The sequence below is a fragment of the Populus nigra genome, chromosome 15 (assembly GCF_951802175.1).
Source record: "Populus nigra chromosome 15, ddPopNigr1.1, whole genome shotgun sequence".
Taxonomy (NCBI): Eukaryota; Viridiplantae; Streptophyta; class Magnoliopsida; order Malpighiales; family Salicaceae; genus Populus; species Populus nigra.
In genome coordinates this window covers 8861596-8879485 of record NC_084866.1, presented here as the reverse complement: position 1 = coordinate 8879485, position 17890 = coordinate 8861596, and the positions used below count along the sequence as shown (strand labels likewise).

At 33.3% G+C, this 17890-nt stretch overlaps 1 protein-coding gene and 2 long non-coding RNA genes across 3 annotated transcripts; all 3 read left to right on the top strand.

Annotated features, from left to right (window-relative positions):
• The first annotated feature begins 11 nt into the window (after positions 1–11).
• On the top strand, positions 12–8246 carry LOC133673839 (uncharacterized). The gene is made up of 15 exons (XM_062094744.1): positions 12–243; positions 326–403; positions 647–696; positions 823–876; positions 1257–1309; positions 1467–1539; positions 1833–1894; positions 2647–2715; positions 3339–3444; positions 4245–4315; positions 4602–4702; positions 5530–5625; positions 6690–6757; positions 7153–7198; positions 8022–8246. Exons 1-15 carry the CDS (start codon positions 19–21, stop codon positions 8100–8102), a joined length of 1233 nt encoding a protein of 410 aa, XP_061950728.1. The 5' UTR covers positions 12–18; the 3' UTR covers positions 8103–8246.
• Positions 8247–11767: 3521 nt separating this feature from the next.
• On the top strand, positions 11768–14819 carry LOC133674252 (uncharacterized). The gene is made up of 2 exons (XR_009835174.1): positions 11768–13411; positions 13495–14819. It is a non-coding gene; the product is annotated as an uncharacterized LOC133674252 (long non-coding RNA).
• Positions 14820–16527: 1708 nt separating this feature from the next.
• Positions 16528–17638, top strand: LOC133673890 (uncharacterized). The gene is made up of 2 exons (XR_009835091.1): positions 16528–16723; positions 16825–17638. It is a non-coding gene; the product is annotated as an uncharacterized LOC133673890 (long non-coding RNA).
• Positions 17639–17890: the final 252 nt, after the last annotated feature.

The window sequence follows — 17890 nt, the reverse complement described above, 5'->3', positions numbered from 1 at the left end:
ACTAATGATATCGCTTTGATGCTTGATTTTACACCATTACCAGGGCATGCGACATTGACAACGACGACTTCAAGGTCCCTCCTCTCCTCTGCATTAAATAAATCATTAGTATTTCGCCATCACGCGGCTTCTGCCTCTAATCGGACTCTTCCCGGCCGGATTACCTGCGAAACGATGTCGAGCTCAACTGGAACCGCTTTCCCCACTTTAAGAAGTGTCACCATACCCTATACTGACCTCAGGGTTCGTGAGCAATCTTTGTTTTAATCAAAGTTGATGTATGTGGTGGAATTACATATATTTATGTTTGAATTTATGTTGGTAGAACAAGGATGCAGACTTGTCGGCCAAGATAGAGGAAGGTTTTGGACCCAACGGCCTTGGGATTCTTTCAATTTCTGATGTAATATTCTGAAAATTCTTTCTTTATTTTCCCTTTTTTCTATTTTCACTATAATCACTTTGCGTTTCGGAATTAGAATTTATTTGTATATGATAGCGCGGAATGGTGCAAAAGGATTCCTATAGCGACTAGTTTGGTTGTTGTGTGTTTTTACTTATTTGGTAAATCTTTAATTCCTTTAAAGACAAGTATTAAATGCTTGACTTGTTGTTTGATTCTGTTTTTTACCCTTTATCATTACAGGTCCCTGGATTTTCTTCGTTGCGTCAAAATCTTCTACATCTTTCACCCAGGTATAAGTTCAGAAATAGATTTCCTATATTCATTACGAGTGCCATTGGATATAAAACATTCAGAAACAGAACCAAATGGATTTTTATGCACTAGCTTATGATGCATATATCCTTCAATCTTATCAGATTGGCCAACCTTCCTCAAAAGGTAAAGGATGAGCTTGAAGATCCACACAGTAGGTAAGTAATGATTCTGCCATTAGTTTTTTCTTTAACTCAGTTACCTCTATATGTCTTTCGCATCCCCATTTTATGTACATGAAGAGTCAGATGCTGTTCTTGACCCACATTCTGTGTATAATAGCTAAATATGGTATATGGTCAGAGACATACTGTATTGCAAAATGTTTGTTACACAAAGCTGTGTATACAGTATGCTGTTCTTTTTTTCTCTTTCTTCTGTAAAATGTACTTTGGAAGCTCAGGAACAAGTGAATCCTCTTGCCTTTTAGTTGGAATACTATTCCTTTATTCTTAACCCAATGGTAGTTGGCATTATGGTGGCTGCAGTCAGTAGTGGTTTAACTTCCTGATTCATTTTACCCACCATCTGCATGTAGGTATAACTTTGGATGGAGTCATGGGAAGGAGAAGCTTGAATCTGGGAAGCCTGGTAAACTTTCTATTATATTAAAATTTAATAATCAATCTATCCAGTTCAATAAATTGCAATAATCACACTGTAATTACATTTATCCAAGTTAATGTTTTATATATCTATCATTTTTTTTTTCTCTTACCTTTTTCTTCCTATTGTATCTTCTGTGCAGATCTACTGAAAGGCTCTTTTTATGCAAATCCAATATTAGATGTTCCTACCACTGACATGTGTCTAAGACAGCGGTAAAAGCTTAGAAAACAAAACTCATGTTGAAATGTTTCTTGTTTTTATTTATTGATGAAAGCTTTGCTGTAGATTTATAAGGCTGGACCTAACACCATTGATTTCTGGACAAAGCAGATTAAAAAATAGGGATGTTTATGGTTCACATGGTTTGTTTTTCATGTCACTGTATTTGCTTAGCTGAGGAATTTTTTTCCTCTTGTGCTGTAAAAGACTAGTTATTTACAAAAAGTTAAAGACATTACATTACTCATCTGCATAACTTGTCATCCATGCTCGCTCTGTCTTTTAGGTATCCGTCTTATTGTTCTTCAAACATATGGCCTGGCAGTGCTTTGCCAGAATTGGAAACTGGTAAGTTCGAGATCAACACTTTGATTTTGAGGCTGCAGATTCTATCAATCAAATATTTTTTAATACAGTGCTTGCCTTTTCAGATGTTTCTTTATGGCTTCAAGAATTAGTATATTGCAAAATATCTCTTAAAGTCTTTGAAATGTAATAATTTTTAAGCTGTTGATTTGCAATTTGCAATCCAATAAAACCCTTTTAAATACAGAATTCTCACCTTGATGTCCAGTATGATGCCAAAATCATTGGAATCATCTTGGCTTTACACTCTGTTTATCCAAGAATTATAGCACGTTCTTCTCTGCATCCTCTTGCTGATCAAAGTAATTATAAAATCAGTTGCCAACCACCCCTTAATTCTGCTGTTGTTTATCTTTCAATGAGCTGTCGCCAAACCCTTTTTCTTTTTCTTTTTTGCTTTCTGGTGCAATTATTTGTGTTTATGATCTACACATTTATTAACAGCAGCATATATTCTTTATACTGCTTTTTTGTAAATTGAGTTTTAGCTTCCAATTACCATTGATTCCAGCTTTTATTGGATGTCACTACCTTATTTTTCACAACAGAGAAGGTAGTCTTTATACCAGTACTTTGGTATACATTCATGCTGATCTTTTTCTTTTTTTCTTGTACGAGACAACTTTGAGATAATGCGACAGAATGCCTGTATTATATCAGGGTCCTTTTCTTTTCTGTTTTTTCCCGCATTTCCTATATTTTGAAATTACTGAACATCAGCTGTTAATGTGCAGCTTTCAAAGCACTTGGAAAGCTGATGCATGATGTTGGATTGATGGTAGCTTATCACTGTGATCAATATGGTAAAACTTAATGTGTCCCAATGTTGCTATTTAAATTAAGCTAATAATATATTGAACTCCTCTGAATTCAAATCCTCTACATGTACACATATGTTGCTGAGTATTTAGGTAATTCCTTAGCTCTGAAGAATAGAATCCATCATTTAGTTGCCCAGGAAATTGAATTAGCCATAACTATAACATTGGGAAACTATTGAATATAGGAGTTTGAGTCTGTGAATCACCTTAAATGTCCTTATTGGTGGAGCCAACTTCTTTAAATAGAGGGTTGTGGATTCCCATTGGATTTGAAACAAAAATTGTGATTCATAGTTTTCCATTTGAGATGAGAGTTCCCAGGCTTTACATATCAGCACTGAATTGCACTTGAATAGATATTATCTTCATATGGTTGGCAACCTGCAATTGCGGCTAAAAAAGTCCAGCCTGGCCATGTATATGATTTTGAAATGAGGTCATTCTTACCTGAGTCACAAACCACCTTGTATGAGTAGAGCTGGATTGAGCACTTGCTGAGTGGATTGCCTACCTTATCCTTCTTTCTTTCTCCATTTGTCTTTATTTTTATTTTTTCACTTTTGACTACCCTTGGTAATTTGTTCGATTTTGATGAGCTCGTGTAGTATCCAAAGGAATGGAAGTGGATCAAAATGAAAGCCTCAAACAGATACTTATTCGTTCTCGGTGTCATAAAGGCCGGTTGCTTTATTATTTTCCTGCACTAAGGAGGTAATGCTTTTCCTATCTCCCACTTTACTCGTCACAGGTTTTTGGTATAGCTGATGAATCTTCATGTGAAAGAACCAATTCTATTTTCAGTCGTCACGATCTGACTTGTTGATAATTCCATCTGTTGTGTAGCTATATTGAAATATAAAACTTTGCGATTTACATGACTAACTTGATTAAGCTGGTATCCTCACCCTTGATGCCCTGATTCATGTCAGCATGGCACTAAATTTCAGAGAAGTTGAGAGTAAAATCTGCGGAAGAAAGCGTAGTGGAGATACAAAATGACTATGAAATAGAAAATCTTACTACCATACAAGATAATTATATGCACATATTCATAAGAATGAGACTGAATGCTGCTTCTTGATAGAAAAAGTTTTCCAGAGGCAGCAAAGAATATTAAATGTGCACCAATTAGGGCATATCACTATCACCAATTAGGGCATGTCATTACCAAATTTTCCTCGTAGTAGTTACTTTTTGTTTCTTTATTATATGAGCTGCTTTAAGTTGTTAGGGCTCTTCGGATGATTTTTTGAAATACTAATGGTGGTTTACAGTTAATGTCTACTTGAATGCAGAGATATCATGCGAAGACTGAATTTAGTGTTCTGTCTTTTGGGTCCTTGACTCCTTTCTGGAACACTAATCTGTATTCCAGATGTTAGCTCTTCATATTTGTTGTTTATATCTCATGATGAATTGCATGAAATGGTGGAGTCTGTCAAAATAATGTGCTTCCAATGATATAATAAGTGGCTTCTGGAGGGAATACTTACAAGTAGAATCACATGCAGTGATTGTGTCCCAGATGGTGACTCAACATCATCTTGGTGTGGGTGGCATACAGATCATGGCTCACTGACAGGTGATCAACTTTTTAATTCATGAGATACTATTTTTGTTCTCTCTCTAGGGCATATAGGCTTGTTGATGATGTGCATGCTTAAGCATTTTTCTCAGCAACATACATTCCTTTTTCTGATTTTGTATTTAAATTCCAAAAAAAATTTATCCTGGGATTTACAAATTTTTTTCCTGCCACTTGTTATTGACAGGATAAGTTTGTAGAGAGGTCAGAATATTTCTTTTTCTTGGAATTTCTAAATTGGGGTTGACTTTGTGTCTGATTTTTGTTTCAATTTGATATGTAGGTTTGACTTGTGCCATGTTTAAGAGAGATGGTGTAGAAATACCTTGCCCTGATAGCATTGCCGGCCTTTATATTAAAACACGAACTGATCAAATTGTCAAAGTAAACTTTCTTGTCTTTGACATTTTACTTATGCAAAATGCTATCTATGATAATGAGCTTCATTTAATTGTTCACTTTAACATATTCTTCATTCTTTTGGAAGCACCAGCCTTTGTTTTAGACTCCATATTAGCTGTTAGAAATGTAGGATCACTTACTCCAATCTTGTTTTCCAATCTTCTGGCTTGAAACCAAGCAGATTAACTTTAGAAGTCTGATTCATATCTTCACTCATTTGCCTCATGAAATAAAATTGAGAGATAGCAGATGTCAAATGATTATAACATAAGAAACCTAGAAAATTCCTCAGATTAACTTTAGAAGTCTGATTCATAATTGCCTCTCATGAAATAAAACAGAGATGGAGCAGATGTCAAATGATTGTAACATAAGAAGCAAATTTAAAATCAAGTCGATTTTGTTTCAACCTTGAAAGCTGCGAATTAATAGAACAGCAAAATCTTAAACCTTGAAAGTTATGAATGATAAGAACAGGCACAGGTTTTATGTTTGATGGGTTCCCACATGGTTGTATTTATGGAGAGAAATGGTGATCAGATACTCTGAGAAAGCATCCATTTATTTTTCTTTTTCAACTTGAATTTAGTACAGCACCAACCGTGTTCCCTTCAAGCAGCCCCACCCCTAATAAAAAGAATGAATCTGGGGAAGACCTCAAAAAAGAAATGAGACCGAGTGCTTTATATAAGTGGAAGTTCTTGCTTCATACTGAACCTTTTTAGCATATGTCGTTTGTTATGACATTTTTAAGTACATTCTGAATGATACTAAGTTTGTCATTGACTTGTATGTTTCTTATGTTTTAGGTTGTGTTTGGAGAAGGTGAGGTAGCGTACCAAATTGGTGAAACAGCTGAAATACTGTCAAGAGGTTATCTTTGTGCAACACCGCACTCTGTTCAGGTACTGTCATATTTGATTTTTATAATGGAAATAATTTGGGACTAACACTTAGGATTGCATGTTGTGTATTGCACTAGTTCTTATAGTGAACCAACAATTAGTATTTGTTGTTGGCTGCATGGTTTGGTGATCCTTCAAGGTGAAAAATAGCAGCGTCATTGTATGAAACAAAAATTCTAGGTGAAAGGGACTTAGCTATGTTGAAATTTATCAAAGCAAAAACGTGAGGTGACATGCTTTCAAGTGATTGTTTTTCCTGCTCTGAAGGGCTGTTGTGATTTTTCTATATGATTGAGTAAGAAGGGTTTAAGCTCGGTTTGAACTTTTATTTCTGTACATTTGAAGTTGGAAATGATTTCATTTACAGATATTCTTTTCCTTAAAGATCTATGATTTGTCTCCCTTGACATCTCTTGATTTTTAAATGCCTAAACAATTGATGCATGACAGCACATGCATGTCTCTTTGTTTTATAAATTTGAAAGTTTTCTTCAAGTGCCACAGGGGCTTGTCTAAGATAAATAGTCAGTTATTTCAATATGCAGAGTGACAGTAAGCTGAGTGAGCATGAAAGATACGATGGGCATTTTATTTTCCTACTTATTTACTTCCTAGGGGCTTTACGTTCTTGTAAGAAAAATGCTTTCATTTGTTCCATAAAGCATTCATTTCTGATATATGTGATACTTGTATGGAGCGGGCTGCCCTCTGTCATTGTCTAGGGACCATTTGCAGCAGCCCCGCACACAAGTGGCAGCCCTACTTTTTTTCAGAAGGTGTTACGTAAAATTCCAGCCATACTTTTTTTCATGACAAACTGCTTGTCATACCATTAAGTAACCCTGATCTAGCATATTGCGACTGATGATGAGCAAACTGAGGTTGAGCTGAAATTCAGTGTTTGAAGTTGGAGCATCTGAGTTACATGTGACACCTGTCATTAAGATTATAATGCATTATATCTAAGCTGTGAACAATGAACTTGGTGGTTTTTTCCTTTCTGTACAATCTCTTTGGAATATAATGAAGTAATAACCTGTCCTGGTTTAATGTTTTTTCTGTAGGCACCCAAAGGGGAGGAGGCTTCTGGTGTTGACAGATCAACATTTGCATTATTCATGCAACCCGATTGGTATGCTATTTAACAAAGATGAATTATAGAATCTATTAACATGACTTGTCCTGTCACGTTTCCTTATAGCTATGTGAATGAACTATTCTGAACACCGGTAGTTTCAATGTAATCTTGAGACTGCATATGGATCTACAGACCAAAAATGTTGGCAGCAGTCATGCGATTGATACATCCATTTTCTTCCTTAACACACACTTGGATGAATTAGTTATTAATTTTATTTTATTCTTTTTAATCAACTCTAAGTGTGGACTAAAGATCCTTGCATTTTATGATGTCTTTACCGTTGTGCTATGATGACATCAAGCATCATTAACCAGTATTTTTTTTATCGGAGAAACTTGTAACTTTTAAACAGAGCAAGATATATTGACGTGTTTCTTGTCTTGTAGGGATGAGAGACTTAACTTTCCCAAGGAGATGCATATTCACAAAGATGTAAGTAGTCCATGCTTTAAATTCTGTAACTTACAAAGCACGCTGCATATTTGATTGAAAATCTGTTAGAATTAGAAAGTCATTGGCTGAATCATGATAAATTTCATTTTGAGTTACTTGAGGCACAAGTGGATTTTTTTCATTCTCTTTGAATTTCATATAATCTCTTTCCCTGGGTATTGTAGATTATTTTGGCATTGCATGCCATGTCGATTTTACATGGGAAGTTTTGAAATTATTGTAAAAAAACAAAATTCAAGGAATAGGGATCAAAATTGACATTGGCATAAGCTGAAAGCCTCTTTCATTCTTACTGTTAAAAAATGCATGTAAATCTACACTTTGATCCTTCTATTTTACTTTAGTCTCCTAGGATTTTGGATTTTTCATTTAGATCCCAAATTTTATTTGTTTTGCATTATAGACCTTGAGTCTTGAGAGAGGAGAGAAAAAATAGTCCGAAAATTTTGAGGAGATAGAGCTTACTTGGTGTCTATGGATCAAGAGAGGAACTTGTCTTTAATGAAAATAGAAGAAAAAAAAAGGTAGGAGAACATTTTCACTCAAAAACATGACACGTGGGCAGGAGGAAGTTTCCTCTACCCGTGTTGGAGGAAATTATTGTCCTCGTTAAAGGTGATTGCCTGCTACTTTTTGTAACACTTTGGCGTTTGTATGTTGATTGAAAAAAAAAATTACTAGTGCTGCTAGCAACCGCCAAAGATGTCGATGCCAATAACTGCAGCAAGGAAGTGCTTCTTGCCTGAGTGTTTAGCAGATATTAACTTGACTTTTGATCTCCCGTTTCCTGTGTTGTTTTCAGCTGGGGCTAGCCAATAGCTGTCTCACGTTTGGAGAATATTCTGAGATGCTGCTGGACAAGTATTACCACTTGAAAACGTAAAGGGCCGTTATGTTCCTCCGCCCCCGCTTTCAATAGCAACTGTTCTGTATCACGTCATGATCGTATAATAAATTCCTCTATGTCTGCTCGGAAGACCCAAAGACAATTTTGATATGAACTCCTGCCTTTTCATTTTCTTATTCATATTCGCATGTCGTCAGCATCAAGGGATTTATTCGTTTTCTATTTATTGTCACAGTGATGAATCTCTTCTTGCTATGGGCCCTGACAAGAATGAAGAAAAAAGCACGGTAGGCGTTCATACCCTCCGAATCCCATTCCCCTTGGTCCCAACTGGTTTTTCTTTTTAAACTAACACTGATTAAAAAAATAGCAATTTCAAAAAGTTTTTACAAAGTAACACTGTTGATGAAATCAATGGTATAAAATTGTTAAATGGATTGTCACAAATAACGAGGAGGAGAATGGGAAGAGAAATAAGAAAGAGAGGAAAAAAGATATCTTAAAGGTATATCCTAAAGAATTCAAAAGATTTTGATTTCATGAATTTAATAATATTAAAGAAGATTATTAACAATGATTAAAATGTGTTATATGTGCAATTCGAAGGTGATGAGTAGCTTATTTATTTATTTATCTTTGGTCGATAGATGCAATCAAGATATAACTTTTACTTGTTGAAATAACAATTAAGGTGCTTCTGTCATAAATAATAAATTTCTTTATGATAAATAGATTTATTTTGCAAGTTTGTAATTATGGATAGCTGCTATAAAAGATCGGAATAATAACATATATAATACTTAAATTCTCGATGTAAATGCTATATTGTTGGTTTTCATCCTTCAGAGACTACAAGTATAGTAGAAGCATCCGTCGACATAAAAATCACTCTAAGATGATCATTTCATGTCTATTGAGAACGAATCAAATTAGATGAACTCATTTTGATTATTATTGATAATTATTATTGATTTTATTAAATTTATCGTGTTAATATTTTTCTGAAAATATAGGTGAAGTTGTTGAAATTTTGGTTTGTCTTCTATATATATATATATATATATATATATATATATATATATATATATATATATATATATATATATATTTGTTATTATAATTACTCACTTGTTTTTAAATAACAGGCGGTGGTAAACATTGACTACTAGCGATGATGTTTCTTAATGTGATGAGATTTATTTTATTGAGATTTTTTTGCCACTGCATTGTAATCAGTGTGCCTCAAAAGGTTTTTTCCTTTATTATTTTTTTCGTCCTTTATCATCATTGAAATATATATACCTTTTCAAGCTCACAGCTCTAGCTGTGAGAATTGTCAAAGCCATTCAGGATAAGGTGGGTCCCGAGCTGACACACTCTGCTGTGGTGTAAGCGTGTGAAAATGGTTTTATTTATCGGTGGGGGATAAGAATAAGAGTAAGGAAATGATAATTTATTCTAAACGGAGGTATGTTTTATATGTCAATAATATGGCAGAGGTCGGCCGGTAAATCCCAATCTGTCACGATTCGAGGTATCTATGCTATGATGTCATGCTCGCCGGCCTGCCGCTTTGTGCTCTCTCTCTCTCTCGGTATCGAAGGTCACTTTTGGCCTTTAAAATTGCCTGTGCTTTCGCCTCTGTGGCTGCTTTAGCTATAAAAAAAACTTTTATTTTAAAAATAGATATAAATAAATATACGAAAACTTGTTTGTCTCCGTCGTCGTTTTCGACAAAATAAAACTGACACGTTCTCGAAACTCTTCAAAATAAAAAACTGAGTTATCAAAATTAGTTTTATATATTATTATGCTATAATTTAAGAATTAGGTTAGGCACTGACAAGTGCAGAATTTGGAATGCTCTTTAGACCAAACTAATAATTGAGTTAGGGATATATTATTTATACTTAAATTAGTTTTATATATTATTATCGTATCCTATAAACTTTTGACATTATATATATAAATAATCAAATTAGAATTCTAATAATTTAAGTATTAAATTAACACTAAGTGTGTTTTTTAAAGATAAAAACGAGATAAAAAATGTCCAGCCAAATAGGTTTTTTATTTTAAAAATAAAAAACAAATTAAAACAGAAAATGAAGGGTTTTTTATATAAAAATAAATTTTAAAAAATAAAAAATATATTTTATAAAACATGATTATATAAACCGGGTACAAGTTTGCCTTGAAACATTTATAGCAGAAAGTCTGGATTTTAAAAGGAAAACGTGGGCTAAATAAGGACAAAAAAGCCGCAGGGGGGGCTGTACACAGCCCCCTACACGGCTTCTCTGAGCTCAGGTCCTTTTCAGTGTTTGAATTAGCATCCACTCTCCTTTGACCAGCGTGTGAATTTCTTTTCTGTAATTACAAGAAAGCCCCTGCCAGGAAAAGTAATTATGTTGAAAATACAAGTTCATGATTTGTGTGCTGTCTTTTCTTCCTCTTTCTTTACTGCAATTTTTGGTCGTTAGCTTCACTCAATTGCAAGTTTGTTTCAAAAAAAATTTATATTTTTTTAATTTAATAGTTTTTTAATATTTTCAAATTATTTTGATACATTAATATAAAAAATTATTTTTAAAAAATAAAAAAATATTATTTTAATATATTTTCGAGTAAAAAACATTTTAAAAAACAACCGTAATCACACTTCCAAACATATTTTAACTTTATATATATATATATATACACACACACACTCTAGTATAACTATCAATAATATTTGGTATTAATTTTTTTAAAAATACTTTTTAATTTTTGTAAAAAGTATAGTTATACCGCCTAAATATCTTTTTAATTTTTTTCTTTTTTCTTTAGCTTAGAATAATTACAAGAAAAGTGAAAATAAATTTATTTTTATCAACAGGGAGATTACAAAAGACTTTTAATGTATTAATTCCAATACTTCTGGTGAAACTTTTTTCCAAAGATTTCCAAATTAAATAAAAGCAAATTTCTTAATTTTTTTGTAATTTTTCCATGCAATGGTGACATTATTAAATACTTTTTATTGATGAGATTTTTTTATTAACGTGGTTATTTAGGTCAGTTTATGCGTACCTCAATTAATTCCACGGACCCTGAAGTTAACGACTATATAAACCTCCAATGGCTATCATATTAGCAACCACAGGGCTCGAATCTGAGACCATAAAAGAAACAAACCCTTTAGTCTCAAGCTATTATCATTGGATCACCTACTAAATGGTTATATGAGATATATTTTTTTATTCATGTAGAACATTTACCATCAAATAAATCATCTAAATATATATTAAAAATAAATAGATTATACTATTTGTGTCTCACACAAGTTGCTTGATAAAAATTAAAAAGCAAACTAAATAAACTTATAGCCTAAAAATGAAAAGGAGGTTAAAACAGAATGGTTCGATATTTCTAATTTAAATTGGCATAAATCAATATGGAAACACAACTAAACCAGTAAAAAAATGTTTTAATTATGGTGTTTTTATTTCTTTGAGTTTTTATTAAAAAAATATTGATAATATATCTTCTAAGATAATTTACTTCGTTACAAAAATTCTGCATGAATATAGAAATTTATATTCAACATCATTAAACCATTTCTATAAATTTATACATGAATACAATAGAAATTTACTTCAGTAAAACATTTTATAATAATAATAAAAAAACTAGGATTCTTACAGGGGTAGTAGTGTCAATTTAAGAGAGGAATACCGACGCTTTCCTTCCATGAAAGAACAGAGTGGGGCAGCGTCCAATCCACCACAGTTGTGTCCGTCTCTCTTCTTCTATATAACCACCAACCATAGCGTTCCTTTTCTCTCAATTCCTTGTCATCTCCAAATACACATTGCTAAGTTATCTCCATAGACAACAGTTTCTCGGTTTTCCATCAATCACTGTGACCATGTCCTTCTCTAACTACCTTCACCTACCATCCCGATCCAACAGAAGAAAGGGTCACGGAAAGAATGGTTTTCGGAGAAGGTGCTTGTCCATGGCAAAGCAGCAAAAGACCCGTTTTTACATCCTTGGACGGTGCATCTCCATGCTTCTGTGCTGGCATGACCATGCTATACGTGATTGATTCCTCTTATGCTACCCAACAATCAAAGTCATTATATGCTTGGCTCGCTGTCAAAGCAGGATGAATACGGAGGCATGGCCGCCACAAAGCAAAGCAGCAGCAAGTCGATCGCTTTTGGGACTTTCAGCTCAAAGACGACAGAAACACAGCACTTGGGTGAAACAAACTGAAGGCCCAGCCAGCCCTGGATCTCTTATTCAAGCGGCTTGATTTTCAATCTACTTAAGATGGATGATGCCTCAGAAAAATCAACGCAACAGTTCTGCAGGGATTAATTAATGTCAACAGTTCTGCAGGAGACGTCTCTCACTCTCTGAAATTGTTTCCTCCTGTGGTCTTTTTGTTCGTCAGCGCTTGAAGGGATAGGAAAAATCAAATTTCTCTTTCTTTTATTAAATTTTGTAGTGCACAGCAACCCTCGTGTTGCTTTCCTTCACACACGCACGTCTGTATAATTAGTGCATCGTGATTGGTATCGCAGCATCGAGTTAGGCATCAATGCTGAATACTTTTTCTGAACTCCCTGTACATAGAAATTAAAATAGATACTGTAATAAAATACTGTGGCATTCTTTTACCATAGTTAAACGTGGAATTCGAAGCGGTTTACAACTTTCCCTCACCGGAAGGGTCATTGGCTATTCTTAAATACAAATGCTATTTTCGGGAACTTGATTTGAGCTTCTAAATATCATTAAAAACCCAAAAAAAATAATATTCTCAGCCTGTTTGTTTTGAGATTTCTCTGTCGAAAACAATTATTTAGATATACTAAAATAAATTATTTTTTGTTGATGGTTTTGAATGATGGTAATATGTGGAAAAAGTTGTGATATTGATGATGAAAATGGTGACGGGGGGTAGTTTAATGACTTTTTCTTTATTTTACTCGGAACATCTTGATTTGTAGGGGTAGGTATTCGGGTTTTTTTTAGTTTCCAACATTAAAGTTTAAATCTTGTTCAACCGAACCCACTAAAAGCATAATCGATTCTGAACAAAATTTATGTTTGGTATTTCGATTTTGGTTTTTGCCAATTTTTTTCAATTTCTTTGGAATTTCTGGTGAGCTGCTTCATGCTGGCTTTGGGAAAGAGATGGCAGCTCTGTGACCATTGGTTCTGGCTTTAGTTTGGCACTGCAAATTGTGAGCGCTGCAATCCTAACTTTATATGCCTTGGGGATGTTGATGGTCGTGATCATGTTTGATTGTTGAGCCTATGCTTTTTCCAGTGACATCCTGCGTGTATAACTGGTACATCGATTGTTTCCCTCGCGTCATGTATTTTGATTCATGCTTTTTTATGGTTTGATTCTGACTCTTGCTTGGCTCTACAGTGTTGGCGCTGAAGCTGCCCCTTCGTCATCCTGGGTTGGCTCTGCAATGTTGGTCCAATGGAATTGCCAATGATTTAGGTTGAGGGGGGATGATCTGCTTTGAGTCCTGTCAGTCAAGGTCCGCGTGCTGAGGATTTTATACGACCTATTCAGTGCATTTTTTAGCCTACTCAGTGTCATTTTCATGCCAAATGGGAGCGCCAATTAGACATCTACATTTAATGCGTTTCTCATCCTGAGGTCTCCACCCGTTTTCTTCTGTTTTGGAAGGGTCATCTTTCTGCTGGGACCTGATTGCTAGTCTGATTAGAGCAGGAATTTGTTGTGTGCAAGGGGTTCTGTGGTTGAGTATTATACAGTTTATGTTGGATTGAAACCAGGTTTGTAACTCAAAATCATTTTCCTTAAATTATCTTCTGTAGTCATTCTTGCATGTCAACTCTCTCCTTGAAGATCATGTTCCCCTTCCATATTTTTGGGTTTGTGTGCTGCATACATCCCCTTTTTTCTGACCTTGATTCATCCTGTCTCCATAAAGGCTCTAAGATGCTTACATGTTTTTCACTTTGTTTAGTTCTTTATCTTGCTACCATTGTTGGTATGAAATCTTTTCTTTTCTTTCTTGTTTATTTGGGATTTAGACTTTGCTTTTTAGAATGAGATGGTGTTCTTTTAATCGGCTCTGTGCCTCATTCTTCGATTTTGATGATTCTTAAATAAACAGTGTTTTCTTTTTCCCTTTGGCTTCTGTTCTATTGTCGTGGCTGTTGGTCTGCAGAGACTTTCTGACAGTTTTTTTCTTTAGTTTGTTCATAGATACTGCTCTTGCTCTTGTTAGAAGAGTCTACTGTCTTTTGTGTTGTTGTCGGTAGGTTTTTGTTTTATCAGGGTTCTTACTTTCTTTTGTCTTACATGTTATTTTCTTCTACCCATTCTAATGCGTACATTATGCAGTCCATATTGGAAGTGTGATTGGAGGATGGTTTTGTTAAGAAATTATGGATTGCTGTCTTTTTTTAGAGAGGGTGCTCTGCGAACTTAACTTTTTTTCCTCTATTTACATTCTATTGCCGTAGGTTTTTCTGGCATTTTTGTTTTTCTAACAGTTCTTTCTAACTGGGTTGCTTCATAGGGATTGTTGTTGGTTCTACTGTAAAAGCTTGCCTCTTTGTGTTTGTTGTTGCAAGTCTGTGTTGCTTTATTTGACCTTTCGGCATTAGCTTTCAATTGAAGATCCTTGTACTCTCTTTATTTATTGTATATTATGTATAGTTTATGGATTCCATTGTGAATTGTTTGCCTTTTATATCATTCTTTGTTATGCATGTGTGTTTTTCTGTTTTTTTTTTCATTAAACACATTATTGCGGCCAACTTTTCTTTCGTGTAGAGAGAAGGTTGTGCAGTTCATTTTTGTCGTGTAGAGAGAAGCTCAAATTGGGCTCTCAGACTTAATTTTCACCAATTAAGTCCCTAATAAAATTAATTTGACTGATTTAAAGTATAATTAAGTCCTTACACTTAATTAATCCTTTAATTTGACCCAAATGAATTCTTAAACATAATTAAACTTTTAATTTGGCTCGTGATTAAATAAAATTAGCCTATTAAAAATCTAATTATATCCCTAGACTTAATTTTTATTTAGATCCATCCAAAAATTATTTTATTTGACCTTGAATTTGCATTATCTTTCTAGTCTTGGGTATAATAAGGTATGATTAGACTCTAAATTTTGTCCAAAACTCTAGCTTAATTCTTCTGTATATATCTGGAACCTTTCTTAGCTAGCTTTTGCCAAATTGCTAGTTTTCTTATTATTATTGTTTTTGTTTTTTTACAAGAAAAAAAAAGTAAATTTTGAAGGAATAACCCAAAAATGAGTTTCGAAAATGCTTGTGCTTATATTATACCATATAAGCATAAAAATGTTGAGTTGATCTCTCATTTCTTTCTCCTTCATTGAATCATTGAGTATGTTTACTAAGGTTAAACTTAGTTATGGAAAAGTTGCACTGGATATGAAGGAAGGCAATTCTTCTGATATGAAGAAAAGAAGTCTTTCATCAGCTTTTCAAAAAGAGGCTAGTGATTCTCCCATAGCTGAAATGTCTTCCATGTTCCTCTCACACTATTATATATTGTATTTTGTGGTTTAAAAGACATACAACAAACATGTTGGATTAAAAAGCTTCTCTAAAGGTAATATGGTGTGGAAGATCATATTACCGATTGGCCATAAAAATTTAAAATTTAGTAAGTGGTCTTTAAATTGGGAAGGTTCATATGTTATTGTCAAAATTCTTAGAATTGTATTTTTTATTAATTAATGGTCGATAGTTAAAGAAGTATGGGATTTAAACTGTTTATATTTTAAGTCTAACACCTTGGATATTCATGTTATAAGAGCATCTCCAATGAGAAATGCTATATTAAAGAATCAAATTGATAAAATGGTTGTTTGAATAGTACAAATATAACTTTTTTGTTTATGTGCATTCCAATAGTAAAAAACTATTTAGAAGAGCCAATTATATTTTAATATATTTTATATTAAATTAATTTTAATATAATTATATAACTAATTTAGATATTTTTTATATAATATAATTATGATGTTATTAATTATATAATTAATATGAGTAATTTATAAAAGTAAATATAAAATTAATGAAGTAATATGAAAGTTAAAAGATATAATTTTAAGTTAAATTTAAAATTTATTTATATAAATATTTTTAATTTTCAGTTTTATATGTTACTGTTAAAATTTTAATTTTTTAAAAGTAAATTCAAATTCAAACTTTGAAAAAACACCACCAATATTTTAAATTTTGATAAATTTTTTTAAAAAAATTCAAACTTTGAAAAAATGACTGCCAACATTTTAAATTTTAAAATTTTAAAATTTTAAATTTTTAAAAAATAACCGCCAACATTCTAAGATTTTAAAATTTGAAAAAATAATCCATCTATAAATATTCTCATATACCTAAACATTTTTTCTCATCATTTTCTTCTCTCCAATCTTTATTATATTTCATTAAAATTCATCATGAATCATTCTAATTTTTATGATGCTTTTGATTTTGATGATGACACTCCCATGTTCGCCTTTCAAGTTGCTACCGTAGTGGTTGCTGAAGAGAAATCGAATAATCAAGGGCGGAGAACAAAGTATCTTGGCTCTATTCTTGGTCACAATATTGTCAATCGTAACAGAAAGGAAGGTGAGTTAAGGCTATATAATGATTATTTTGTTGAAAATCCTAAATTCACTAAAAGTCAATTTCGAAGAAGATTTAAGATGAGTCGTCACCTTTTTCTTCAGATCGTAAATGCAATGGAAGCTCACAATCCACATTTCAAACAAAGGACGGATGCTTTTGATGTTCTTGGTTTACTTGCCTTCAAAAGGTAACTGCAGCTTACAGGATACTTGCATATGTTATTCCTGCAGATCTTACTGATGAATATCTTCAAATTGGGGAAACCACTGTAATAGAAAGTCTTAGAGCTTTTGTCAAAGCAATCGTAAAAGTTTTTGGTGATTGGTATCTAAGGGCACCAAACGAGGCTGATATTTGTCGATTGTTATCAATTGGAGAGCAACGTGAATTTCCAAGGATGTTAGGGAGCATTGACTGTATGCATTGGAAATTGGAGAAATGCCCAATTGCATGGCATGGGATGCATATCGGTCATTGTCATGAACCAACTATAATTCTAGAGGCAGTGACTTCACAAGATCTTTGGATATGACATGCTTTTTTTGGAATGCATGGATCATTAAATGATATTAATGTTCTTGATCGGTCACCTATCTTCGTTGCACTTGCTGAAGGTCGTACTGCTCCTGTCAATTATACAATTAATGGGCATGAATATACAATGGGATATTATTTAGCATATGGGATTTATCCTAATTGGTCAACCTTTATTAAGACAATCCCAAGACCATTAGGAGCAAAGAGAAAATATTTTGCAAGTAAGTAAGAGTTTGCAAGAAAGGATGTGGAGCAGACATTTGGGGTGCTCCAATCTCATTTTGCAATTGTACGTGGATCTATTCGATACTGGGATAAAGAAACGCTTGCAAATATTATGAAAGCTTGCATAATAATGCATAATATGATTATTGAGGATGAATGAGCAATGAACCTTGGATTTGACCATGAACGTGAAGTCAATTCCTTTATATCAGTGTCACATGGTGAAATACCAGAACTACATGATTTTCTTCAAACTCATAATCGAATCAGGGATAGAGGAACTAGCTCTCAACTACAAAAAGATTTGATTGAACATTTGTGGGAACAATATGACAACGAGTAGAATCATTAGATTTGAACTTCTTATGTTATCATAATTTTTAAGTTTTTTAAGTTTTTTTTCAT

Coding starts and splice junctions, on each gene's coding strand:
- LOC133673839 (XM_062094744.1), top strand. CDS start 19: ATGCTTGATTTTACACCATTACCAGGGCATGCGACATTGACAACGACG. Junction 697..822: donor CTTCTACATCTTTCACCCAG/GTATAAGTTCAG, acceptor CAATCTTATCAG/ATTGGCCAACCTTCCTCAAA. Junction 7,199..8,021: donor AGATGCATATTCACAAAGAT/GTAAGTAGTCCA, acceptor TGTTGTTTTCAG/CTGGGGCTAGCCAATAGCTG.